This window comes from Oryctolagus cuniculus, chromosome 5 (genome assembly GCF_964237555.1).
Source record: "Oryctolagus cuniculus chromosome 5, mOryCun1.1, whole genome shotgun sequence".
Taxonomy (NCBI): Eukaryota; Metazoa; Chordata; class Mammalia; order Lagomorpha; family Leporidae; genus Oryctolagus; species Oryctolagus cuniculus.
The window spans coordinates 116,763,111-116,784,704 of NC_091436.1; the positions used below are offsets into that span (position 1 = coordinate 116,763,111).

Here is a 21,594-nt window from a genome sequence, read left to right on the forward strand (position 1 = left end):
CTGTAAGGCTTCCACTATATGATAGAGTGGTGAAATCAGGCATGACCTTTGTATTTCATAAGGTTCTCATGCTCACACACAGCCTTCAGAAGAACACAGCCTAGATGTAGCTTTTTAATTGAAAAATTTATTTCGTTATTTATTTTTATTTATTTGTTTGAAAGGCACAGAGAGACAGAGGTCTTCCATTCACTGGTTCACTCTAAATTTTATGCCCTCAACAGCCAGAGCTAGATCTAGCTGAATCTAGGAGTGTGCAGCTCAATCTTGGTGAGTGGTAGGGATGTAGAATATCACATCCTTCTAATCATTAATTTCTGATTTTTTGAGTCTTCAGATTATTACTCTGAAAGCCATATTTTTAGAAAGTATGCTGTGTTCTTATTTAAGAAATTGTTTTGATGTTTGCATTATTAATGTGATCACTTATTGTTTGAGAGAAGAAAACTGAATGCTTCTTAATCATATAACAGAAAAAAAATGACTTATTAGAAAAACCATATAACTGGATGACTTTAAAAGGGACCCACCCTGTAGTAGGCCTTGTTCTTGTTGAGCTTTTGAATGTCTCAAAGTAAACATAACAGTGTTGATGCTTACCCATAAATTGTTCATGGAACCCATGTTAAGTTTTCTGTCAGGGGAACTGTAACATTAGCATTTATTCACTTTTGCATTTTACATTGTTAATCATAACTGCAGTGCCCAGTATACAGTATATTTAGCATGGATTCTCATAACTCAGCAATTTTCGTCAACCACAGCTCCCATGCCTAGAATAGTTAGTCAGCAGAAAAGCATTGAATTAAACTGATTTGTTTCTGAGTCAGTGACAAATTTACTTTCCAAACATAGTATCTCTAGCTTTATTTTTAAAAAGAACTAGAAAAGAACATTTTTTAAAAGATATTTATTTTTTTTGAAAGGCAGAGTGACAAAGAGAAAGAGACACTTCAGTCCATTAGTTCACACCCTAAATGGCTGCAACAGCCAGGACCAGGCCATGTCGAAGCCAAGAGCCTGGAACCCCAACCAAGTCTCCCATTTTCTGCTGCTTTACCAGGCACATGGGCAGGGAGCTAGATCAGAAGTGGAGCAGCTGGGACTTGAACAAGCATTCATGTGGGATGCTGGCCTGCAGGTAGTGGCTTAGACCACTGTGCCACAATGTCCGCCCTGAAAAGAGCATTATTTAGACCAGGGGTTGACAAACTTTCTGTAAAGGGCTGTATAGTAAATACTTTAGACTTTCAAAGCCATACAGTGTCACAAATACTCAACCCTGCCAGCATAGACAATAATGCAAGTGCGTGGTCATGCTTCTGTCCCAACAAAACTTTATTTACAAGAAGAAGTGGTGGGCTGGGCCTCCTGATTTGGACTATCAAAACACACAAGTTCAAAATGTACATTAGTATTTATCCTTGTCTCATTTTTCTCTACAGGTAGAAGACTGATCTTTGAAAATATGTATTTGGGAGATAGTCACGTTCTGTTGACTACGTTGTGCTGGTGCTGCCATCGAAAAATCTGGTTACACTCTGGGGAGGCCTGCTACCACTGCAGGACTGAACCGCCGCAACCCTGAGATGAGCATCTGGCCTGAGTGTGCACACCATGAATAGATACACAATGATCAAGCAGCTTGGGGATGGGACCTATGGTTCCGTCCTATTGGGAAGAAGCATTGAGTCTGGGGAACTTATTGCTATCAAAAAGTGAGTCTTATCCTCCACTTTCATGAATTCATCTTCCACTATATGTTGTCAAGATATTTTTAACTTCACTCTCTCCGTTATCCATCTTTGAGATATTTCTAAAGGGGAGTGAGTGGGGGGTGTGGAGAAAAACCTTAGCTAATCGGATCTGTGGCTGGAATGCTCGTGTTGGAGGTCATAAAACATTCCTGCTTTAGACTTGCCACTGTGCATGTAGCACTAGTTTTTAAAGTGTTTTCTTCTGTTGTGAGGTGGAGTTGAGTAAGTTAAACATCATTTTACAGGAGAGGAAACTGAAACTCTGAGAAATGAAGTGGCTTAATTGGGGTCATTTTTCAAGTGGTGGTCTTGTGACTGCTGTCCTGGACGCTGGCTTCACTTTGGTCATTGCAGCCTGAGTCCAGACCCATTGTATTAGTTAATTGTTACTGCATCAGAATTCCTTCCAAGACGCAGTGGTTCAAAATAGCACACACTTACTATCTCTCAGTTTCTATGGATCAGGAGCCTGGGCACAGCTTAGCTGAATTCTGTGCTTCAGGGTCTCCCATGAAGCTGCATTCAATGTGTTAGCTAGCACAGGGGTTTCATCTAAAGACTGGACTGGGGAAGGGCCCATTTTTTTTTTTTTTTTTTTTAACTAAGTCACTCAATTGTGGCCAGCATTCAGTACCTTGAGGTTTGTTGAACCAAGGGCCTCAATTGCCTACTGGCTATTGGCTAGAGGCAGCTCACTACATGGCAGCTATCCTCATCAAGGCATGGGAGTCAAGAAAATATGAAGAGTCTTCCATAAAGATGGAAGTCATCATTTTGCTTTTGTAAGCTAGTCAGAGTAGTGACATCCTGCAGTTGTTGCTGTCTATCCGTTAGAAGTGGGCCACTGAAGAAGAGGAGGCTATTCAAGGTTGTGAATGCCAGGTGGTGGGCATATTTGAAAACTGTGTTAGAGTCCGTCTACTGTATCCATCTATGCCCAATTGCCTTCTCAGCATCTCCAACCGGATGTCCTGCAAACATTTGCAAATTCATCATGTATGAACTGAACTCACATACTCAGCAAAGTCTGTCTTGTGCCAACTTGATTCTCCTTCAGTGTGCCCTATGTTGATAAATGACACTACCATCCCTTCAAAACCTGGGAGTCTTCCTTGCTTCCCCTACACTTGTGTCCCACCTTTGGTCATTGAGTTCTGTTAACTCTACTAAATATTTATCTAATCCTTCTACTTTTTTGTATTCCCATTGCTAACCTCCCATTCAACCAATTACCATTTACCACCTCAACTTAGTTCTCCATATGACTCTTGGCTTCCATTCTTTTCCCCTGTTAATATCAGACTGAAAGGGTTATCTTAAGCACATGAATCCAATCAACTAAAGCCATTAGTGTCAGACACTCTTTTTGCCCTGCTGGCCCATCACACCCCCTTGTCCCATCTGCCTTCTGTGCATCTGTAGTATACAGTGCTGTGCCTGCTGCCAGTGTCCCACCTCAGGTGTACCTGGAAGGCTGTTGACCAAGATACATTCTGCTCAGCTCCCTGAAAGTTCCTTAACGGGCCTGAGCCTCAGTTGCTCACCTGGACGTCAACTCAGTCAAGTGCCCTCTGTTGAGTTACGCATCTTTCTTTTCCCAGTTTTTCTGCTCTTTGCCCTGATTTCCTGGAATCACCAATACACAATCTATCTGTACTCAGGTCCTTGCTCAGGCTCTGCTTTTGGTGGAGTCCAAACTAAGCAGTGTCTTACTGTCAATTTTCCAAGTGTGACCTCCAAGTAGCTGAGTCATTTGGCCCCTGCCTGTTTTCTTCAACCTTGACTCCTATCCATACCTTCATGCCTCCCACCTAGCTAAATTCTATTCATCCCTCTCAGTTGAAAGATCACTCGTAGAGGGGTATTTCCCTGATATCCCAGAACAGTTAGGTCCCCTGGAGTCCTTTCTCATAGTGCCTTTTCTTTCCTTCATAGCATTTAGTACAGAAAATTATCGTCTGCCTCTTGCCACTGTGTCCGTTCCTTGAAGGATGACTTCCTCATCACTGTGTCCCTAGGGCTTGATGAAGCACCCACCCACATAGAGGGGGCTAAATAATTGTATTTGGAACATAAGCAACAGAATTGATTGCTCAACAAGAAAACAATGTGACAAGGACAGAGTGTCGCAGTAAGCTGGAGAGATGGAATTGAGTTTGTCGTTAGCCAGCAGTGAGACCGTGGAAGAATTGTGTACCTTCCCAGTTTCCTCCCCTGTCCCACTTGTTTCACAGGGCTGCTGAAAGACTCAGATCAGATGGTGTGATGGAAATGCACTGAAATTTGGATTTCTGGTTAGCTAATAAGGCTCTCTTTCTCTCCCCTCAGCCTCTAGACAAGGGGTTGGCAAACTTCTCCTGTAAAGGGCTAGACAGTAAATATTTTAGGCGTTGCAGGCCATATGGTTTCTGTTGTAACAACTCAGTTCTGCTATGTAGCGTGAAGGCAGCCACAGACAACACATAAATGAATGAGGGAGTCGTGGTTGTGTTCCAATAAAACATCAACTATGGAAATTGAAATTTGGATTTCAAATCACTTTTACATGTCACAGTATATTATCCTTCTTTTGTTATTCCCAACCATTTAAAAGTACACATGCTCTTCTTAGCTCACAGGCTGTATGAAAACCGATGGTGGGATGGATTTGACCCATGGGCTGTAATTTGCTGACCCCTGCCCTGGAAAGTCTATAACTGTGCTGTCCAAAATAGTAGTGAGTAACCATGTGTGTGTGGCATTAAAATTAAAATTTTCAATTAAAATTTAAAATTTCATTTTCTATGTTGCATTAATTATATTTCAAATGCTCAATATCGCACACGTCTTGTGGCTACCATACTAGACAACACTGAACATTTCTGCCAACACAGTCTGTTGGACAGCTCAGGCCTACATGGAGTCAGCCTGAGGAATTTCCCCCAGGGCAAGTCAGCTAATTAGTGGTAGAACAAGACAGCAGCCCAGGCCTCTTGTACTGTGCCATGCCACTGCTAATGGAAAGTGTATGACTTAGGATTGATTGCACTGCCAGACTTTAAAATAAATGCTGTTTTGGGTAATGCAGGTTGAGCAGCTCTAATCCAAAAATCTGAAATTTAAAATGCCCCTAACTGAGACTTTTTGAGCTCCTGTGTGGCCCCACAAAAGAAAATTCCACACCTAATCTCATGTGACAAATCAAAATGCAGGCACACTAAGAATATGTAAAATCTACCTCAGGCTATGTGTATAAGATATGTATGGAACACAGATGAATTTCATGTTTCGACTTGGATCCCATCACTAAAATATCTCATGATGTATATTGCAAATATACTAAAACCTGAAAAAATTCTGAAATCCTTCTGGTCCCAGACATTTTATATAAGTCCATCTTGCATATAAGTTTTCCCAACCTATATAATACTTGATAAAATTGAAACCAACTTTAAGCACTGTCCATTATATTCTGAAAAAAAAAAAAGTTTAGCTTATTACTGAGAATAAGCATGTTATTTGTTTCTTTCTTCTCTTTTAGAATGAAAAGAAAGTTTTATTCCTGGGAGGAATGTATGAACCTTCGGGAGGTCAAGGTATTTATTAATATACCATAGAATAATTTATATATGACTGATTAAAATATCTTAACATATGGTTAGGTTTCTAATTCATATTGTCATTCCACTTGAAATTTTTGACTAAAAGTCTTAAAAAATGGCAGTTGACAACATTATATGGCTTATGACTGCATGTAGGAGATTGCTATGTTATTATATTGTGAATATATTGTTATTAGAAAACTCTTTAATGGATCTCTTATGTTAATATATTTCAATATAAGCAAATTGAATATGTTGATTTAGTGAATTGTTATTACCTCTAAAGATGTCGTAATTATTAATATAAAGGAATATCTATTTGTTGAGTTTTTTTCCTAGATATAACAGAAGTGCTTATTTCAGTTTCTTGCTCTAATAATTTGCAGTCTGCTATTGGTAATAAATTTTTAAAAAGATTTATTTTTTTTTTAATTTTTTAAGGATTATTTTATTTATTTGAAAGTCAGAGTTACACAGAGAGAAGGAGAGGCAGAGAGAGAGGGAGGTCTTCCATTCCACTGGTTCACTCCCCAAATAGCTGCAATGTCCAGAGCTGAGCTGATCCGAAGCCAGGAGCTTCTTCCAGGTCTCCCACGTGGTGCAGGGGCCCAAGGACTTGGGCCATCTTCTACTGCTTTCCCAGGCCATAGCAGAGAGCTGGATGGGAAGTGGAGTGGCTGGGACTCAAATTGGTGCTGGGATGCTGGCACTTCAGGCTTCAGGTCAGGGCGTTAACCCGCTGTGCCATAGCGCCGACCCCCTACTTATTTATTTGAAAGGTAGAGTTACAAATGGAGAGAGATACAGAGAGAGACAGAGACCTTCCACCCTCTGGTTCACTTCCCTGATGGCTGCAATGGCTAGGACTAGGCCAAGCTAGAGCCAGGAGCTTCTTCAGGGTCTCTCGTGTGAGTGGCTGGGGCCCAAACACTTGAGCCATCTTCTGCTGCTTTTCCTAAGCCATTAGCAAGGAGCTGGATTTGAAGTGGAGCACCCAGGACATGAACTGGCACCCTCATAGGATGCCAGCGTTGCAGGCAGTAGCTTTACCCGCTACACTACAACTACACCACAAACTCCCTTGTGGTGGGAGTTTGTTGATAAAGCTAGAATAGAGCTCTGTTAGCATCACAAAGGACATAGCTTCACTTTTATTCAGCCCCTGATTGGAGCCATTCCATTTCTTTTCCCCTGCCCCCCTCTTCTCTGGATTCTTTCTCAATTCTGCTGCTGTCTCCTTCAGAGTAGATTGAGCACCTTTGTGTCATTCTCTTCCTTGCGCACTACAAGAGCGTCTCAGCAGCTCTCAGTGTCTTCATCAAGCCCTGCTTGGGACACCTAACAGAATACTGAAACCCTCCTTCCTTTTCCTCCAAGGGGACCCTGGGCATGGAAGAGGAGTTAAAAGTCTAGAGCAAGAATCTAAAACTTTTTCTATAAAGACCCAAGTAGTAAATCTTTTATGCTTCAGGGGCCAATAGGTCATAATAATGAGATTATTACATAAGTCCATACTCATAAAATTTTATTTGCAAAATGGAAAATATAATAGTGATCATTAAGTACAATTTTTATATTATATGTCTTCCAATGAGGAGAATGGCATTCTTTTGGGGAGCATTTAACTTAATTAGGACTCTGAGTATTCCCTATCATCAAACTGATTGCAAATATTCATCTCTAAAAGCTATTCTTAGATGAGGGATCATACATAAAACAGGTGGTGGGCTGGATTTCACCCATGGGTTACAGTTTGCTAATCTCTTATCTAGAAATAAATACTCTGGAAGATCCCAAAACAGCAGAGATTAAAAACAAAGGATGATTCAAGGTCATTGGCTCTGTGTGGTTCTGAGAGATATCCTTGACTTGGATGTTAAACCTTTTCTTTTCTGTACAACTAACAGTATTCATTCTCATAAAAGGAATATTACTCATATGCACAGCTGAGAAAAACTATCAGCACATGGTGTCTTGGGAAACAAGTGGCTGCCTGGGCAAGACAGTGGAAGGAACTGCTCCTCTAACTAATGGCCACGACACTTGCCAGTCGTCTTTCTTACCCATGCAGATGCTGCATCTGCTGCCTTCTGGGATTCTTCCATCTCTGCCTGCCCTTGTCGATCCTCTGACAAATTTACACAGCACTGGACCACAGCCAACCAGTGAATTCAGAGGGAAGGGGAAGGAAAAAGGGGCAGAAAGGAGGCACCTTGCTCAGCAAGGTTCCTTGTCCGATTTTGCTGCCTGCTGACTCAGAAGGGGAGGAGATGGGAAAGGATCACTGTCACCATCATTCCCTGTGCCCTGCCGTCTCCTATCTCAGCAGTGAAAGGAAACGGAGGGAAAGCCTGCACTTTGGAGTTGATTATGGCGCTGTCTTCTCACCTCCATGCCTGCCTGCCTGCCTGCCCGCCCGTGTCTTTCTCTGGAGAGCCTGTGCACTACAGGCAGACTCTGCATCTGACAGCAGCTGTGAGGAGGGGCATCCTTGCTCCTGTGATGTCATGGGGGGAATGGGACCTTGGGACAAATTTCTTTGAAGCTTGTTTTATTTGTTTTAAACTTTTTATTTAAAGAATACAAACTTCATGCATTTCCTAAGCACAACTTCAGGAATGTAGCGATTCTTCCCACCATACCTGTCCTCCCACTACTCCGCCTCCTCCTTCTCCCATTCCCAGTCCCATTCTCCACTAAAATCCATTTTTTACTAACTTTGTTCACAGAAGACCAACTCTATATTAAGTAAAGAGTTCAACACTTTGCACCAAAAAAAAAATCAACAACAAAAAAACTGTTACTCAACAGTCGAGACAAAGGCTATTCAAAGTCATTGCATCTTGAAGTTAATTTCACTCAACTTAATTGACTTTAAAGCTGCACCCAAGAATAATACATCTTTTGTGAGCACTTAGACATAATTATAATACATGAAGCACTGTTTTTTGTGACATGTTCTAGATGCCATTCTGAGGTACTAGGCTGCCTGTGTCCTGCCTACTCTTTTCACTGCTGTCTTTTTTTTTTTAACCATCTTAACTTCTATCCTTAGAGCCTTATTCCAACTATTGCCCTCCTCCTCATACCTTTAAACTCTTCCTTTCCACTGGCTCCCTCTCTTCAATCTATGAATGTGACTGCCAAACTAATCCAGAAACCTCTCAGCCCTCTCCCACATTGAGCTTTTTTCCTTTCGTTGCTTTCCCTACCAGACGTATTCCTCCAGCACCATTGTCTTCAACCTAATTGGATCAGACACCTCCCTCCGCAATTCTCGGGAAGCTGGCGGATTTGCCAGATGGGTGGCATCCACACAGGCTGTGCCCTGCCCACTTTTCCAGCCGCAGTCTTCCTCCTTCGGAGCCAGGCCTGGGCAGTTCTCCTCCTGCAGCCCCCAGACGACAGTCCGCCACTGCATCTCCGCACCTTGCCTTGGCGGGCTCGCCTCCTGGTGAAGCATTTCCTTCCCAGTGAATTTTTCTGGGTGTAACTCCTCCTTCCAGGCACATCTCGCGAGATGCCCTCACCACTCAATGTTTACTCCTGCTTGAAAAATCTCTGGTGTTTCTTGTTCCTGTGCTTCCTTTGACAGTTAACATAATAATATCTTTCTTCTTCTCTTCTGTACCTGTTGTATTCACTCACTATCTTTCTCTTAAGAGCAGGCACTGAGTCTTAGGTGCCAGGGTATCCTTGGGGCCCAGTGAGTTGTAGTTTTATTATTGTCGTGAGCCATACAATGACATTTTGGTCAACAAGGGATCGCACATACAGTGGTCTCAGAACACTGTAATGGAGCTGAAAAATTCCGATTGCCTATTTTTCCTGTACCTTCTCTGTGTACAAGTACATACATACTGTTGCTGTACTTTCTGACAGTATTCAGAATGCTGACATACTTACAGGTGTGTAGTCCAGGAGCTATAGGTTTAACCACATGGCCCAGGTGTATAGTATGCCACACGACCTAGGTTTGTGTAAGTAGGCTCTCTGATGTCCTTGCAGCCATGGAATCCCGAACAGCATATTTCTCAGATCTTATTCCTGTGGTTAAGTGACATTTCTCTGTGACTCAGGAATTTGATCAATCCCCGAGGTGGGCAGAACTGATAATATCCTTCTGCCACTTTCATCCGTGGGGTTAACCAGTTGCCACTTGGACCTCTGCTTATCTGCTGTGATACACTTGACCTGCCTTTCCCACTCCTTAGGGGACCTTCCCTGAGCCAAAATAAGATGCTTTCCTAGAAATGTATCTCTGTAAAGTGAGCCGCACTGAGTTCCCCACACAAAATGGATTCTTTTTGTATTAAATGAATATAGTCGTTAACTTGCTCATGAGATTCTCTTAGAAGCAAGAGCTGTGAGCCAGCCTTCGATTTGGGCCAGTAATTCGTGATGAAACACACTCAGGCTAAGAACCGAAGGTCCCCTACTTCTTGCCTGGAATCCTTTTCAAGAAAGGCTGCGGCCGACTTCATTTTTCTGAGTGCCTTTGCCTCCGGGCTGCTCACCGAGGGCTGTCTCAGCCATTGCTTTTGATGCATTTTAAGCAAACAGGCAGAAAAGATGGCTGCAACCAGTGAGAATCAGTGAATACTAACATGTTAGGCAATGTTTGTGCTTGTTACGCATGGAGAACCAGGAATCCAACCAACCAAAAGAAGTAATCAGCCCAGTTGTGTCATTCTAGAAGATTCTGGCCAAGGCTGCTGAGCATTTCCTGCCAGAAAAGTGTCCTGGCGGGAACTTGGTGTTCAGGGAGGAGGCTCCAGAGCAGCCTGATTTTGTTCTCAGTCACTACCATATTTTCTCTCTTCTCCCCCTGTTGCTTAAAGTCACTTGATCATGCTACATTCCCAAGCTCTGGCCATTAGGTACCGTATTACCGAGCATCCTTCTGATTTCAATGCCCATTTTAACACTTTCATCTTGCTGTATAAAAGGGATATTCTTTTTCAAGCAATTTAAAGATAAAGAAGGCTTTGCCACTTATATTGGACTCATTTCTCCATGAGAACAAAGCTTTTTAAATTAAAGGGTTTAAGGTGGTTGTTGTGGTGCAGTGAATTAAGCTGCTGCTTGGGACACGCACATCTTCATATCAGAGTGCTTAGGATTGAGCCGTACTTTCAGTTTTGATCCAGCCCCCGCTAGTGCACACCCCAGGAGACAGCAGATGGTGCCTGATGTACTTGGGTCTCTGTCATCCAGGTGAGAAACCTGGATGGAGTTCCTGGCTCTTGGCTTCTGCCTTGTCCAGCCCCAGCTGTTGTAGGTGTTTGGGGAGTGAACCGGTGGATAGAAGATCTCCATCTCTTTCTGTCTTGCTCTGCCTTTCAAATAAATAAAATAAAGATAAACGAATTAAACGGCTTAACTTACTTTCCAAAGGGATTGTTGAACACTTCCTTGAAGGAGAGACAGTCCATTAAATTGTGATAGTTTGGCAAACAGACCAACAGTTGAATATCTCTGTTTGTTGACCATAAGCAGGATTATTATTCACTAACACAAAAATGTTCCTCATTGAGAGAACTGATGATGCAAATAGAAACGAGTGCATGAGTGGCCGCACTCACATACTCCAGGAAGAGGGAGCCTCCTTAAGTGTGGGCGCGAGTGATCAGAAGGCAGGCTCTGTGTTCTCAGCCGCCCTCTGATTCCTGTCCATTGCCTGACTTTTCTGCCTTTGTTACCTTGGAGGCAGAGAGACTGCTCTCATCTACCTTCTGGGTCTTTCCAATGCAACGCTTCCTTTCCCTCCTCTGTAGTTAAAACTCATATTGTAAGAACGAGCATTCTGTGTCTTGGGGACACACATGAGTCAGACAAAAGCCCTGAGAATCAGGCAGTCAGGCTCAGTTTGTTTGAACAATTTTCCTATTCAAAGTGGATGGAAACTAGTGCTCTCAGCCCAGAGCAGCTGCGCTCTCCAGTGTTAGAAAAAAACCAGAGCCGCCTTCATTGGTTTCTCTCTGGCCACTTCCACAGGCTGAATTTTATCATCGGGAGGGAGTGGGCTTAAAATAGCCCTGGCATATTGCCTGATGCTGGGGATGGCCTCAAACGCCAGTTACTGGCCAAATGCTTATTTTTCTAGCCAGTTCATTAAAATAGTTTATTTTTTTAGATTAAGTTACTATTGATTTCAGAGAAATAATGTTTTAACAGTCAATAAAATAGAATGTATGGCATTTCCATAGTTCTAACATTGGGTGTTTCTTTCTAAATATACACAGGATTACTTTTCTTTTTCAGCAGCAGCTTTTCTCTAATTTTTGTGTGTTTTTCCTTCCTTACCTTCCAGTCATTAAAGAAGCTCAACCATGCCAATGTAGTAAAATTAAAAGAAGTTATCAGGGAAAATGATCATCTTTATTTTATCTTCGAGTACATGAAGGAAAATCTTTACCAGCTTATTAAAGAAAGGTATAGTTTGCTCATGACCATCTTAGAAATAAAGATTGTGAAGGGGATGTGTTTTCTTTCTGTGTTGTTCATTGCACTCTCACAGTTCTTTCTGTGCTCCTGGGCATCTGTTGTAAGCTGCTGGCTGGAAAAGAGGCCCAACCCACATTCCTGCTCTGGAGGCCTTCTGGTAGCCTCAGGGAAGCTACGTGCGGTGCAGCTGCTTTCCTGTTTTAAAGGCTTCTTCACCCAAGGAAGCTCACGGATCTCACAGTCCCAGTGCAGTTCTCCACTCCTGTGTGCGGCATAGCAACTACAAGTCAGGGACCTGCACGCTTTGTTTGTTTTGAGACTTTCTGTTGAAGAGTTCTAGGCTCGTTTCAGTTCCTGTCGTGCCACAGCATTCAGGTACTTGCGTGCTGGGAAGAGGAGACTGATGAGGAACTTAGCCTGCTATGATAATTTTGAACTTTAAAAATGAACCACAGGGAGCCTCCAGGGCATGCTTTCATGGTGGCAGAATGAATGCCATTCACAGCATCTCTCAGAGCAACTTGAGTGAACAAATACCATCTTCAAGGTCAATAACTGCAGTGAAACCATGTGGTTTGCCCAACCAGGGGGAAAATATTAGCATCTACTGCATCTCATAAGCTCTCATCGGGATGACCTTAAGATTTTCCCCACTAACATTTTTTTTGAAGTTTCAGTTCATATCATGAAGGAGACCTTTAGATTTTTATGTGCTGTGTTAGAGGGAATGATTTTGTATTGTTTACTATAAAATATGTAATATTTTCTCCTTTGTAACTTGTTTAGTATTTATAAGATAACTGCCCTAATGAGCAAATGGTTGTTTTTCTTTACTATTTATTACCAAAGGATCTGGTAAAAAAAAATTAGTGTATAAGTGAATGTTTTCTTACTTTCTTACTGTTTAACCAGTGCAACATGGAAGTGGCATTTGTTTTCATAGGTCAGCCCGGATTGATCACTTTTGTTTTCCTGTGTCCCATACAGGAATAAATTATTTCCTGAGTCGGCTATCAGGAATATCATGTTTCAGATCCTGCAAGGACTTGCCTTTATTCACAAACATGGTAGGTGATCTGCAGGATTGTGTGTTTAAACAGCAGTGAAATGTTGTCAAGTCAGAAGCGTTCATGTCTTCTGGAACTGACTCCCAGAAAAGGCTAAAGAATTAAGAAGTTGACAGTGGGTTTAGGAATATGTTGTGTTTTGTAACTTGGTTTCTGAATATCCCTTGCTATTCATCTTGCCTGTGTGTTTCTTTAGGCTTTAACATTGAACTGTTAGTTATAGATCTCAAAATGATTCCTGACTATTAACTGGCACATTAACGAGAAACCCAAGATTAGAATTCTGAGAAGTTCCATGTATGAATTTTAACCCACCAACTAGTATCACTTCACTGTTTTCTCATTTTCCTAAGGTACAGTAGTCTCCCTGTATCTACAGTTTTGCTCTGTGTGGCTTTGGTTACCCATAGTCAACCACAGTACGTAAGAAATTTTGAAAGAGATCACATCCACATAACTTCTGTTGCAGCATGTTGTTATAATTGCTCTATTTTGTTATCAGTTTCTGTTGTTAATCTCTTACTGTGCCTCATTTATAAATTAAACTTTATCATAGGTATTATGTAAGGAAAAAAACATAGCCTATATAAAGTTTGAATCCATTCTCTCAGGCATCTGCTGGGCCCCTTGGAACTATCTCTTTTGGGGGCTAAAATATTTACATTCCCACTTGTTTCAAAAGAGTTTTAATGTGGTTCAAACAGAATTCATGCAACAGGGAAAATAAAACAAGTTAAAAATCAGTAAACTAAAAAAAAGGGGGGGGGTGCGGGGGGACAATGGCAAAGCTATGGATATAGCCAGGGGAGAGATTAGTCCTCAAAATGCATGTCAGCAAATTTCATTTTAGTGGAAGAAGCAGGCTACAGATTTGATTTTTGTGTTTGTTGTCAGACCATGCAAAATGTGAAACAGGGTCAGTTACAACATAGGTAGTTTCTCTGAGGTAAAAAGCAGTTGCCCAAGAATAGCAGAGCTAATCTTGATACTGAGATAATCTTGATACTGAGATTAGAGAGAAGTTTCTGGTCATGGGCCTTTAGAGGCGACAGTAGGTAGCATGACTTCTTTCTAAACACAGAAGCAGCTTACATAGGGCAGTTTCATGCCATGTTCCTCAGGTAGGCCAATTACATCACCTGGTCAGAGGAAAAAGTGCTACTGAGGCCCAGTATGGTTTGCTCTGGACATGGTCTGGTGACTCTAGGGAGAGATGAGTATCCAGAGAAACAGATGGCCACATAGCCTTCAGGCAGTGTTCATCTCTCTTTTTACCTCACTGAGCTTTTGAAAGGTTTTAAGCAACCATGGGGTTGAGGTTATATTTTTTTCTCCAGCAGCTAGCTGGAGCATTGCCAGTCTTTGCTACTGACTGGACATAGACCCAGTTGGGCTTGGATCAATATCTTCTTGTAAACACAGAGGTTTACATGAAGCCATGGGTGAGGCCAAAGGTCCCCTCAGATGTCATTTGAGATCATTTTAACATACAGATAGAAGGGCAAAGCAACTGGCTTTGCACAGGCAGAAATCCATTGTCAGTCTAAGGACGTTGTTGGTATTGAAATGTTGTGCCAACAAATGAGCTTTATTACTTAGTGAGGAGGCTTAATGGCTTGAAGCCAGTTCAGATTTGACATGAATTGCCAATGAGTAGAAAAGACTTGGTGTACACCTGGATTGTTACCCACCTGCTCTTTACCCTTAAGTAATTCCTCACAGTTGGAGACTAAATGGAGCACAAACAGACAAAGACTATCTGTGCAAATCCCTGTCAGCTTCTGGTACATGCTGAGTAATCAGCGTGGACATTTCAAGACTGAGTCAGATTGTGAGCCAATTCCAGAAAAAAGGTTCCTGGTTACTTCTTTTTTTTTTTTTTTTAAGGTTTTATATATTTATTTGAGAGATAGAGTTACAGGCAGTGAGAGGAAACAGAGAGAAAAATCTTCCATCCACTGGTTCACTCCCCAGATGGCCGCAATGGCCAGAGCTGTGCTGATCCAAAGCCAGGAGCCAGGAGCCAGGAGCTTCTTCCAGGACTCCCATGTGGATGCAGTGGGCCATCTTCTCCTGTTTTCCCAGGCCATAGCAGAGAGCTGGACTGGAAGAGGAGCACCCATATGGGTTGCCAGCACTGCAGGCAGAGGATTAGCCTTCTGAGCCACATTGCTGGTCCCTCCTGGTTACTTCTGCCTGTACAAGTACTTTATGTCCATCTGCTTTCCTGGAAAAACCCGTGTATTCTCAAAGACAACAAGAGAATAAGAGGTGAAGAAAATCATAATTGTAAATAGGATAGATACTAATTGTATAACCTCTATTCCATTTTCATTGACAATTGATTTTTGAAAGCTTTTTATGATTTTTCATGTGGAATTGATTGACTTTGAATGCACCAGTGACTCCATATTATTCCTTCTATCTAGTAATGGTGAAAAATATCTAAAGCACTCCACAGATTTGTCTCTTCCCTTGGCGCTCATTCTCACTGTGACAAGGTGCGTTCTGCCCCCAGGGAGCAGGCTCCTTTGAGAGCGAACAGTGCTGCAGGTAGTTGCTATGGCCATACTTCTCGTCGCTGAGTATTTTACCCACACAGGGAGTAGCAGCTACTTGCTGCTGATTAGGCAATGCCAAAGCATATGTACTTTGTAGGAATTAAACAATTAACTCAAAGTGTCTCTTTCATCCTTGACCTGCCCTTAAAAATACCCAGATACCCATGCAGGTAACAGAAATGTATTGAGTAGCTGGAAGGACAGGACAATGTTATGTGGCAAGAAGTGATTCTCTGCTTTTGTGTTCCACCACTGACTTACCATGCATGATCCTGAGATATCCCATGATCCCTTGCTTTTTGGTTCTTTGCTGTCCTCTTAGCTTTCTTGGTGAAAACATTGTGGGCTTAAATTCAGGATTATCTGTTCAATTGCAGTTTCCACAGTGGGAAGGCATGCTCTGTAAAGTCATAGCATTCAAATATTGCTTTTTTCCATGTAGTCATATCAGAGCCACACGTAACAGAATGTGGTAGAAAGTACAGAAAGCCTTCATTGTAGCTTCATTTTTTTTTTTTTTTTGCCCAGGGGTTATTAATGAGAAAATATGCACAACAAATTTTCTGCCAGAGTGAAAAGGAAAATCCCTGTTCCTTTACTGGCATGTGGGACCCTGCAATTAAGTTGAAGGTTTGGTTCTGTCTTCTGGAAGCCAAACAGTTTTGAACAAGAAGATTCTTACCATCAGAGCACGTGGCTGTTGCGTGATTAGGAATGACCTGGCTACAAAGTTTGTTTGTTTGTTTGTTTGTTTGTTTTAAGATTTATTTATTTATTTGAAAGGCAGAGTTACAGAGAGTCAGAGGCAGAGACAGAGAGACTGGTTCACTCCCCAAATGGCTGCAGCAGCCAACACTGGGCTGATTCAAAGCCAGGAGCCAGGAGCCTCTTCCAGGTCTCCCATGTGGGTGCAGGAGCCTGAGCACTTGGGCCATCTTCCACTGCTTTCCCAGGCGATAACAGGGAGCTGGATTAGAAGTGGAGCAGCTAGATCTTCAACCAGCACTTACATGCGATGCTGGCACTGCAGGCAGCAGCTTTATCTGCTGTGCCTCAGCACTGGCCCCCAAGGGTTTCCACTGTGACTGAGAACCCAGAGGAAGAAGTAGGCTCATTGTTTAAGGCCACAGTGCACACATCAGCAGAATGTGCACCCAGTGTGGTAAACATCAAAATTTCAGTGCCACCTCAGGAGCCTTCCTTCACTCTTTCCTGCAATAAGTGGAGCTGTGTCTGCCTGAGCACTTACCAGGCTGTTGGTCAATCGAGACAGTTTTCTAGTAATAAGACTTGTATCATTATACTGCTGTGATATATTTCCTCTCTTATGGATATAGTTGGGTTTGAAAAGTAATCATGTGACAGTAAGGGCCTTATGCCTTTAATTTCCAAGGAGTAAAACTCATGGGTATAAGGCCGATAACAATTGCTGTATTATTCAGTAATTAACAGAGGGATAGATTTATTCATGTATTTGTTATAAAGGCATATACTTAGTATAACAGACAACAGCGTATGTCAACTGACAGGTACAGTTTGCATCAGTTATTTATTAAAGTCTGTTGCAGCTCATTTTTTCCCCTAGCTGATGTGGGCAATGAACATATTAATTTTTGATCCAGGTTCTTGTGTCCCACAGAGATAAAAATACTAAGCGGAGACTGGGATGGTATGCAAATAGGAACACAGTTTACTTGTCAGTGAGGAAATAAACATGCATTTATGCTCAAATGTAGGTTGCCCCACACTGATAAATACCCAACATAAGCAGGCCAAAGAATTGCTCATAAACTAGAGAGAAAGGAGAAACTGAAAGTGGTTCCTCTAATTGGGACAGTCTGGCCGAGAGTGGGTTAGAGGGGGTGTGGTGAGGTTCATCCTAGTTCTGCGGAGGAAGAGCGCACAGAGAGCAAGGGCCCTGTGTGTCAGCATGTTCCACGTGAGAGAGGTGCCTCTAAACCAGGTCCATAGTGGAAAGAGAGCTCTTTCCTGCCTTCCACCTCTTTTTATAAGGAGAGGAGTGCCACACCAATTGGATATACAAACGGGGTGGGGTCTTAGCATATGCCCTGGTCCTGGGTGTGACAGCTGCATCCTGGGAAGGTATGTTTAGCAAATTGATAGTTAGAGACAGCATCAAGAGCAGGGGTCAAGAGTCCCAGGTCATCACACCTAGTTAGCTTCCTGCCTATTTGTCTCCTATCATAACCATTTTCCTTCTGATTGCTTTGGGCCTGAAGTATGATCTATAGAAAGGGAAGCTACTTAGAGGGCCAATGGGGAATGGGATCTTCCCTCTCCTCACTTCATTAGTGCCCAGGCTCTCTGTGGAAGGAGGATTAAAGGAGATTTAGCCGTGATGGGAGGAGGTGGTTGGTGTTTGCAGGCGTGTGACTCAGGGACTGTGCAAAGGACAAGGTCTGGAGCACAGGGATGATGGCCAGATCTAGTGCAAATTAGTGTGACGAGATGAACCGAACAGGGGAAGGTGCAAGATTGTTGAGGTGGGTGTCGTGGATGGTGGCAGAGGGGGTTGCAGTGGGGTGAGGGCTGGAAGGCAGATGACTCGTTATAAGGGAAATGACACAGAAGTTTGGAAATAATATTTAGCCCAGCTAGAGGAGACAAAAGGGAGTCCATGAGGAAAAGCAGCTTTATTCTGGGTTTGAGAGAGGCTCAGACCTACAAATCAAGATTTAGCTACATGGATCGAGGGAGAAGAGGAGAGGTTGACACTGCAACAGCTGTGACACATTCCTACCGCCTCTCCTGTGACAGAGTTTTCCCATCTGTTCAGTAAGAAGATGACGTCTGCCGCTTCTCTTTTCACTGGAGTGTGTTGACGCTCCGAGTTTTTAGGAACAGGGACAGTGGTCTTGCCGGTCATTTATTTTCAGGGGTCACAGGAATCCTAGGAGCATTGACAAAAGATCACCCTCTAATAACTTCTCATGTCTTTACACATTCTTAAGCCACATCCAGGAGAGAACATACAGTCAGGGCTTCTGGGAGCTTGAGGGAGCTCTGTGGAACAGAGGGTCTATACACAGTGACTCAGTCCTACCAAGTCTAAGAACAGGCTTCGCCCACTCTGGTTGTGTGGGTAATCTTTATTTAATTAGGCTGATAATACGCCATCCAAATTTGTCCATATGAGAAATTCTTTTCTTTCATTTTAAAGGTCATTCTTGACTAATACTGAATTCATCTTTGCGTTCATAGAGTTGACAACCTAAAGTGTGGTTCCTACTATAATTTAAGTTTCATTTACTCTTACTTTGATTAGGATACGTCAAGGAATTGCTATGAGGAATGCCAGTATTTATATATCAGTACAATGGCAGAATAAAGAAATAGAATATATGTGTGTGTGCATAGTATGTATGCAAATTCACACACATATATACACACATACATTATACATATGCATATACATACTCATGTATGACCCAGCTGCAGCCATTTTGCCATTTGGGGAGAGAACAATGGAGGGGAGACCTTTCTCTCTGTCTCTTTCCCCTCTCTGTCTGTAACTCTGCCTCTCAAGTAAATAAAATAAACAAATAACATTGTTGCTTTACGTGATTCATGGTGTTTAGTGCGTCTCCACATTTAACTATGTCATGGTCCCCTTCCCCTGCCTCCACAGCTGAGACAGGCTGGGAAATAACCTTGACTAACAGGTTTAGTCCTGCTGAATGTGACCCGTGGTGAGGCCTTCCAGCATTGAGCCTGTTTTTGTCCCCTGTACCGCATCAGGGTCATTGCTTTTTTCTCAGTGCTTAGCTGCCCTCCCTCCAGGTCTGGTCTTTGTTGACCTTGCTCAGGTGGATTTGTCACCACTAAGCTTCTTCATGCTCCCTATTGAAGTCAACAAGAATATACTACGAGACCCCCATGCTCTTGCCACTGTGCTAGTTATTTAGGAGAAATATAAGCAAAACTTTTATCCTTAAAGTGTTTCCACGTAATTAATGAAAAATGGTTAATGTACTTGAAAATGATAGAGCTGTACTCAGGTTCAGAGAGAAGGGTCTATAACATCTCTGCCCTTCACAGTGTGACATAGAGCTGTCCCTCTCTGCTTCCTTAGGCAAAGCAAAAGTATTTAACATTGAAACACATGTTGCAGCACACACCTGAATCTCAAATATGAGTAGATCATATTGATGAACGCTTTGTTTTCTAAACAAACAATTTTTTTCTGCTGTAGTATATTCTTTTGATACTCCTAAGACTATTGTCTTTTTTTTTTTTTTTTTTTTTAAGAATCATTTTATTTATTTGAAAGACAGAGTTACGGAGAGAAGGAGAGGCAGAGAGAGAGAAAGGTCTTCCATCTGCTGGTTCACTCCCCAAATGACTGCAATGGCCAGAGCTGAGCTGATCTGAAGCCAGGAGCCAGGAGCTTCTTCCAGGTCTCCCACGTAGGTGCAGGGGCCCAAGGAGTTGGGCCATCTTCCACTGCTTTCCCAGGCCATAGCAGAGAGCTGGATTGGAAGAGCAGCAACCAGGACTTGAACCGGCATCCATATTGGATGCCAGCAACACAGGCGGAGGCTTTAACCCACTGTGCCACAGCGCCAGCCCCTAGATAGAACCTGGATTAAAATCATTTCAAAAGACAATAGTCTTTTGAAATGATTTTAATCCAGGTTCTATCTGACTGATGCAGGCAGGGTAGGAATCATGTTTTTCCCCTGAAAAAACTACTTTTGCACAGTTATCGCAACCCCTAACTGAACATTGATTTTAATTTAATTACTGTTCATTTTATTTGAAAGGTAGAAAGAAGTAGACAGAGAGGGAGAGACAGAGCGAGAGAGAGAGCGAGAGAGAGAGTTCCCATGTGCTGGTTTGTTCACTCCTCAGATGCCTGTTTCAGTTGGGGCTGGAGCCCAGAATTCAAGCCAGGTCTCCCATATGAATGGCAGGGGCCCAGCTACTCGAACCATCATCTGCTGCCTCACAGGGTGCACATTAGTAGGCAGTGGTATTGGAAGAGGGGCTGGGATTTAACTCTAGGCACTCTGACAATGAGATAGGGGCATCTCAAATGGTGTCTTTACCACTTTGCCAAACTCCTGCCTTGGGTTTTGATATTTTAAAGGAAATATTTCTCTCTTGTAAAAAAAAGTAAATAAGAATTACAAAGATCAACTTTGGAATGCTTTTGAGAAGGGAAGCACCCCAGTAAGAAGTCCAAGGTACTGTATGTTATCTGCGGGATGGAGGCAGTCTTTGGTTTCATGCCAGACTGCTCTTTAAATTATGGTCGTTAGGAAAAGAGCAGTACAGCCTCAAAGAGTAAGGCAGAAACAAATGTGCATTTGGATTCTTTCTCTGCTGTCTCTGCAGGCTTCTTCCATCGGGACTTAAAGCCGGAAAACCTACTCTGCATGGGACCAGAACTTGTGAAAATTGCAGACTTTGGGCTGGCCCGAGAAATCCGATCCAGACCTCCATACACGGACTACGTATCTACCAGATGGTGAATACTGTTTTTCTCCAAACTATTTAATTGTACTTGTCTAAAAAGATACCATTATACAGAGGAGGATGTCAAAGTCACAGCCATTAACTTTTCACCCAGAGAATGGAGCAATCTGAAACACATATCTGTAGGTATGTCAACATTGTACAAGGTTAAAAACTTGTAAGTAATTTTAAATTATAACAAGTTACAAATAAGATTTTGTATATAGTTCTTTCTGGGAACACTTCCCCAAAAGAGTTATATAAAATTTCTCTAACTATCTATTTGAAAAACCTTATAATTGCTATTGTTTTTTAAATTATTTTATTTATTTCAGAATAGTGTTAAGTTTACAAGAGAAAAATTGTGAGGTAACAATACAAAGAATTCCCATATATCCCTTACCCCTTTTCCCCATTAACATTTCGTGTTAGTATTTTTGTCACAATTAATGAACCACATTCAACTAATTGTTGTAGTTAAAACGTTTTTTTTTTTTTTTTTAAGATTTATTTATTTATTTGAGATGCAGAGTTACAGACAGGAGAAGGAGAAACACAGAGAGAGGTCTTCCATCTGCTGGTTCACTCCCCAAATGGCCATAATGGCTAGAGCTGGGCCAATCTGAAACCAGGAACCGGGAGCTTTGTCCAGGTCTCCCACATGGGTGCAAGGGCCCAAGCACTCAGGCCATCAGCAGAAACT

The 21,594-nt window shown here is 42.3% G+C and overlaps 2 protein-coding genes across 2 annotated transcripts in view; both read left to right on the forward strand.

Moving 5' to 3' along the window:
- The first annotated feature begins 1,468 nt into the window (after window positions 1–1,468).
- Window positions 1,469–1,718, forward strand: LOC138849653 (uncharacterized). The gene has a single exon (XM_070073992.1). The coding sequence runs from the start codon at window positions 1,469–1,471 to the stop codon at window positions 1,586–1,588; it is 120 nt and encodes a 39-aa protein (XP_069930093.1). The 3' UTR covers window positions 1,589–1,718.
- CILK1 (ciliogenesis associated kinase 1) overlaps window positions 1,580–21,594 on the forward strand; it is a 39,372-nt gene continuing 19,357 nt past the window's right edge. Inside the window, exons 1-5 of the mRNA XM_008263058.4 lie at window positions 1,580–1,718; window positions 5,278–5,332; window positions 11,652–11,773; window positions 12,773–12,852; window positions 20,772–20,904. Coding sequence (XP_008261280.2) covers window positions 1,618–1,718; window positions 5,278–5,332; window positions 11,652–11,773; window positions 12,773–12,852; window positions 20,772–20,904 — 491 coding nt within the window. The 5' untranslated portion in view covers window positions 1,580–1,617. The remainder of the gene's footprint in view (window positions 1,719–5,277; window positions 5,333–11,651; window positions 11,774–12,772; window positions 12,853–20,771; window positions 20,905–21,594) is intronic.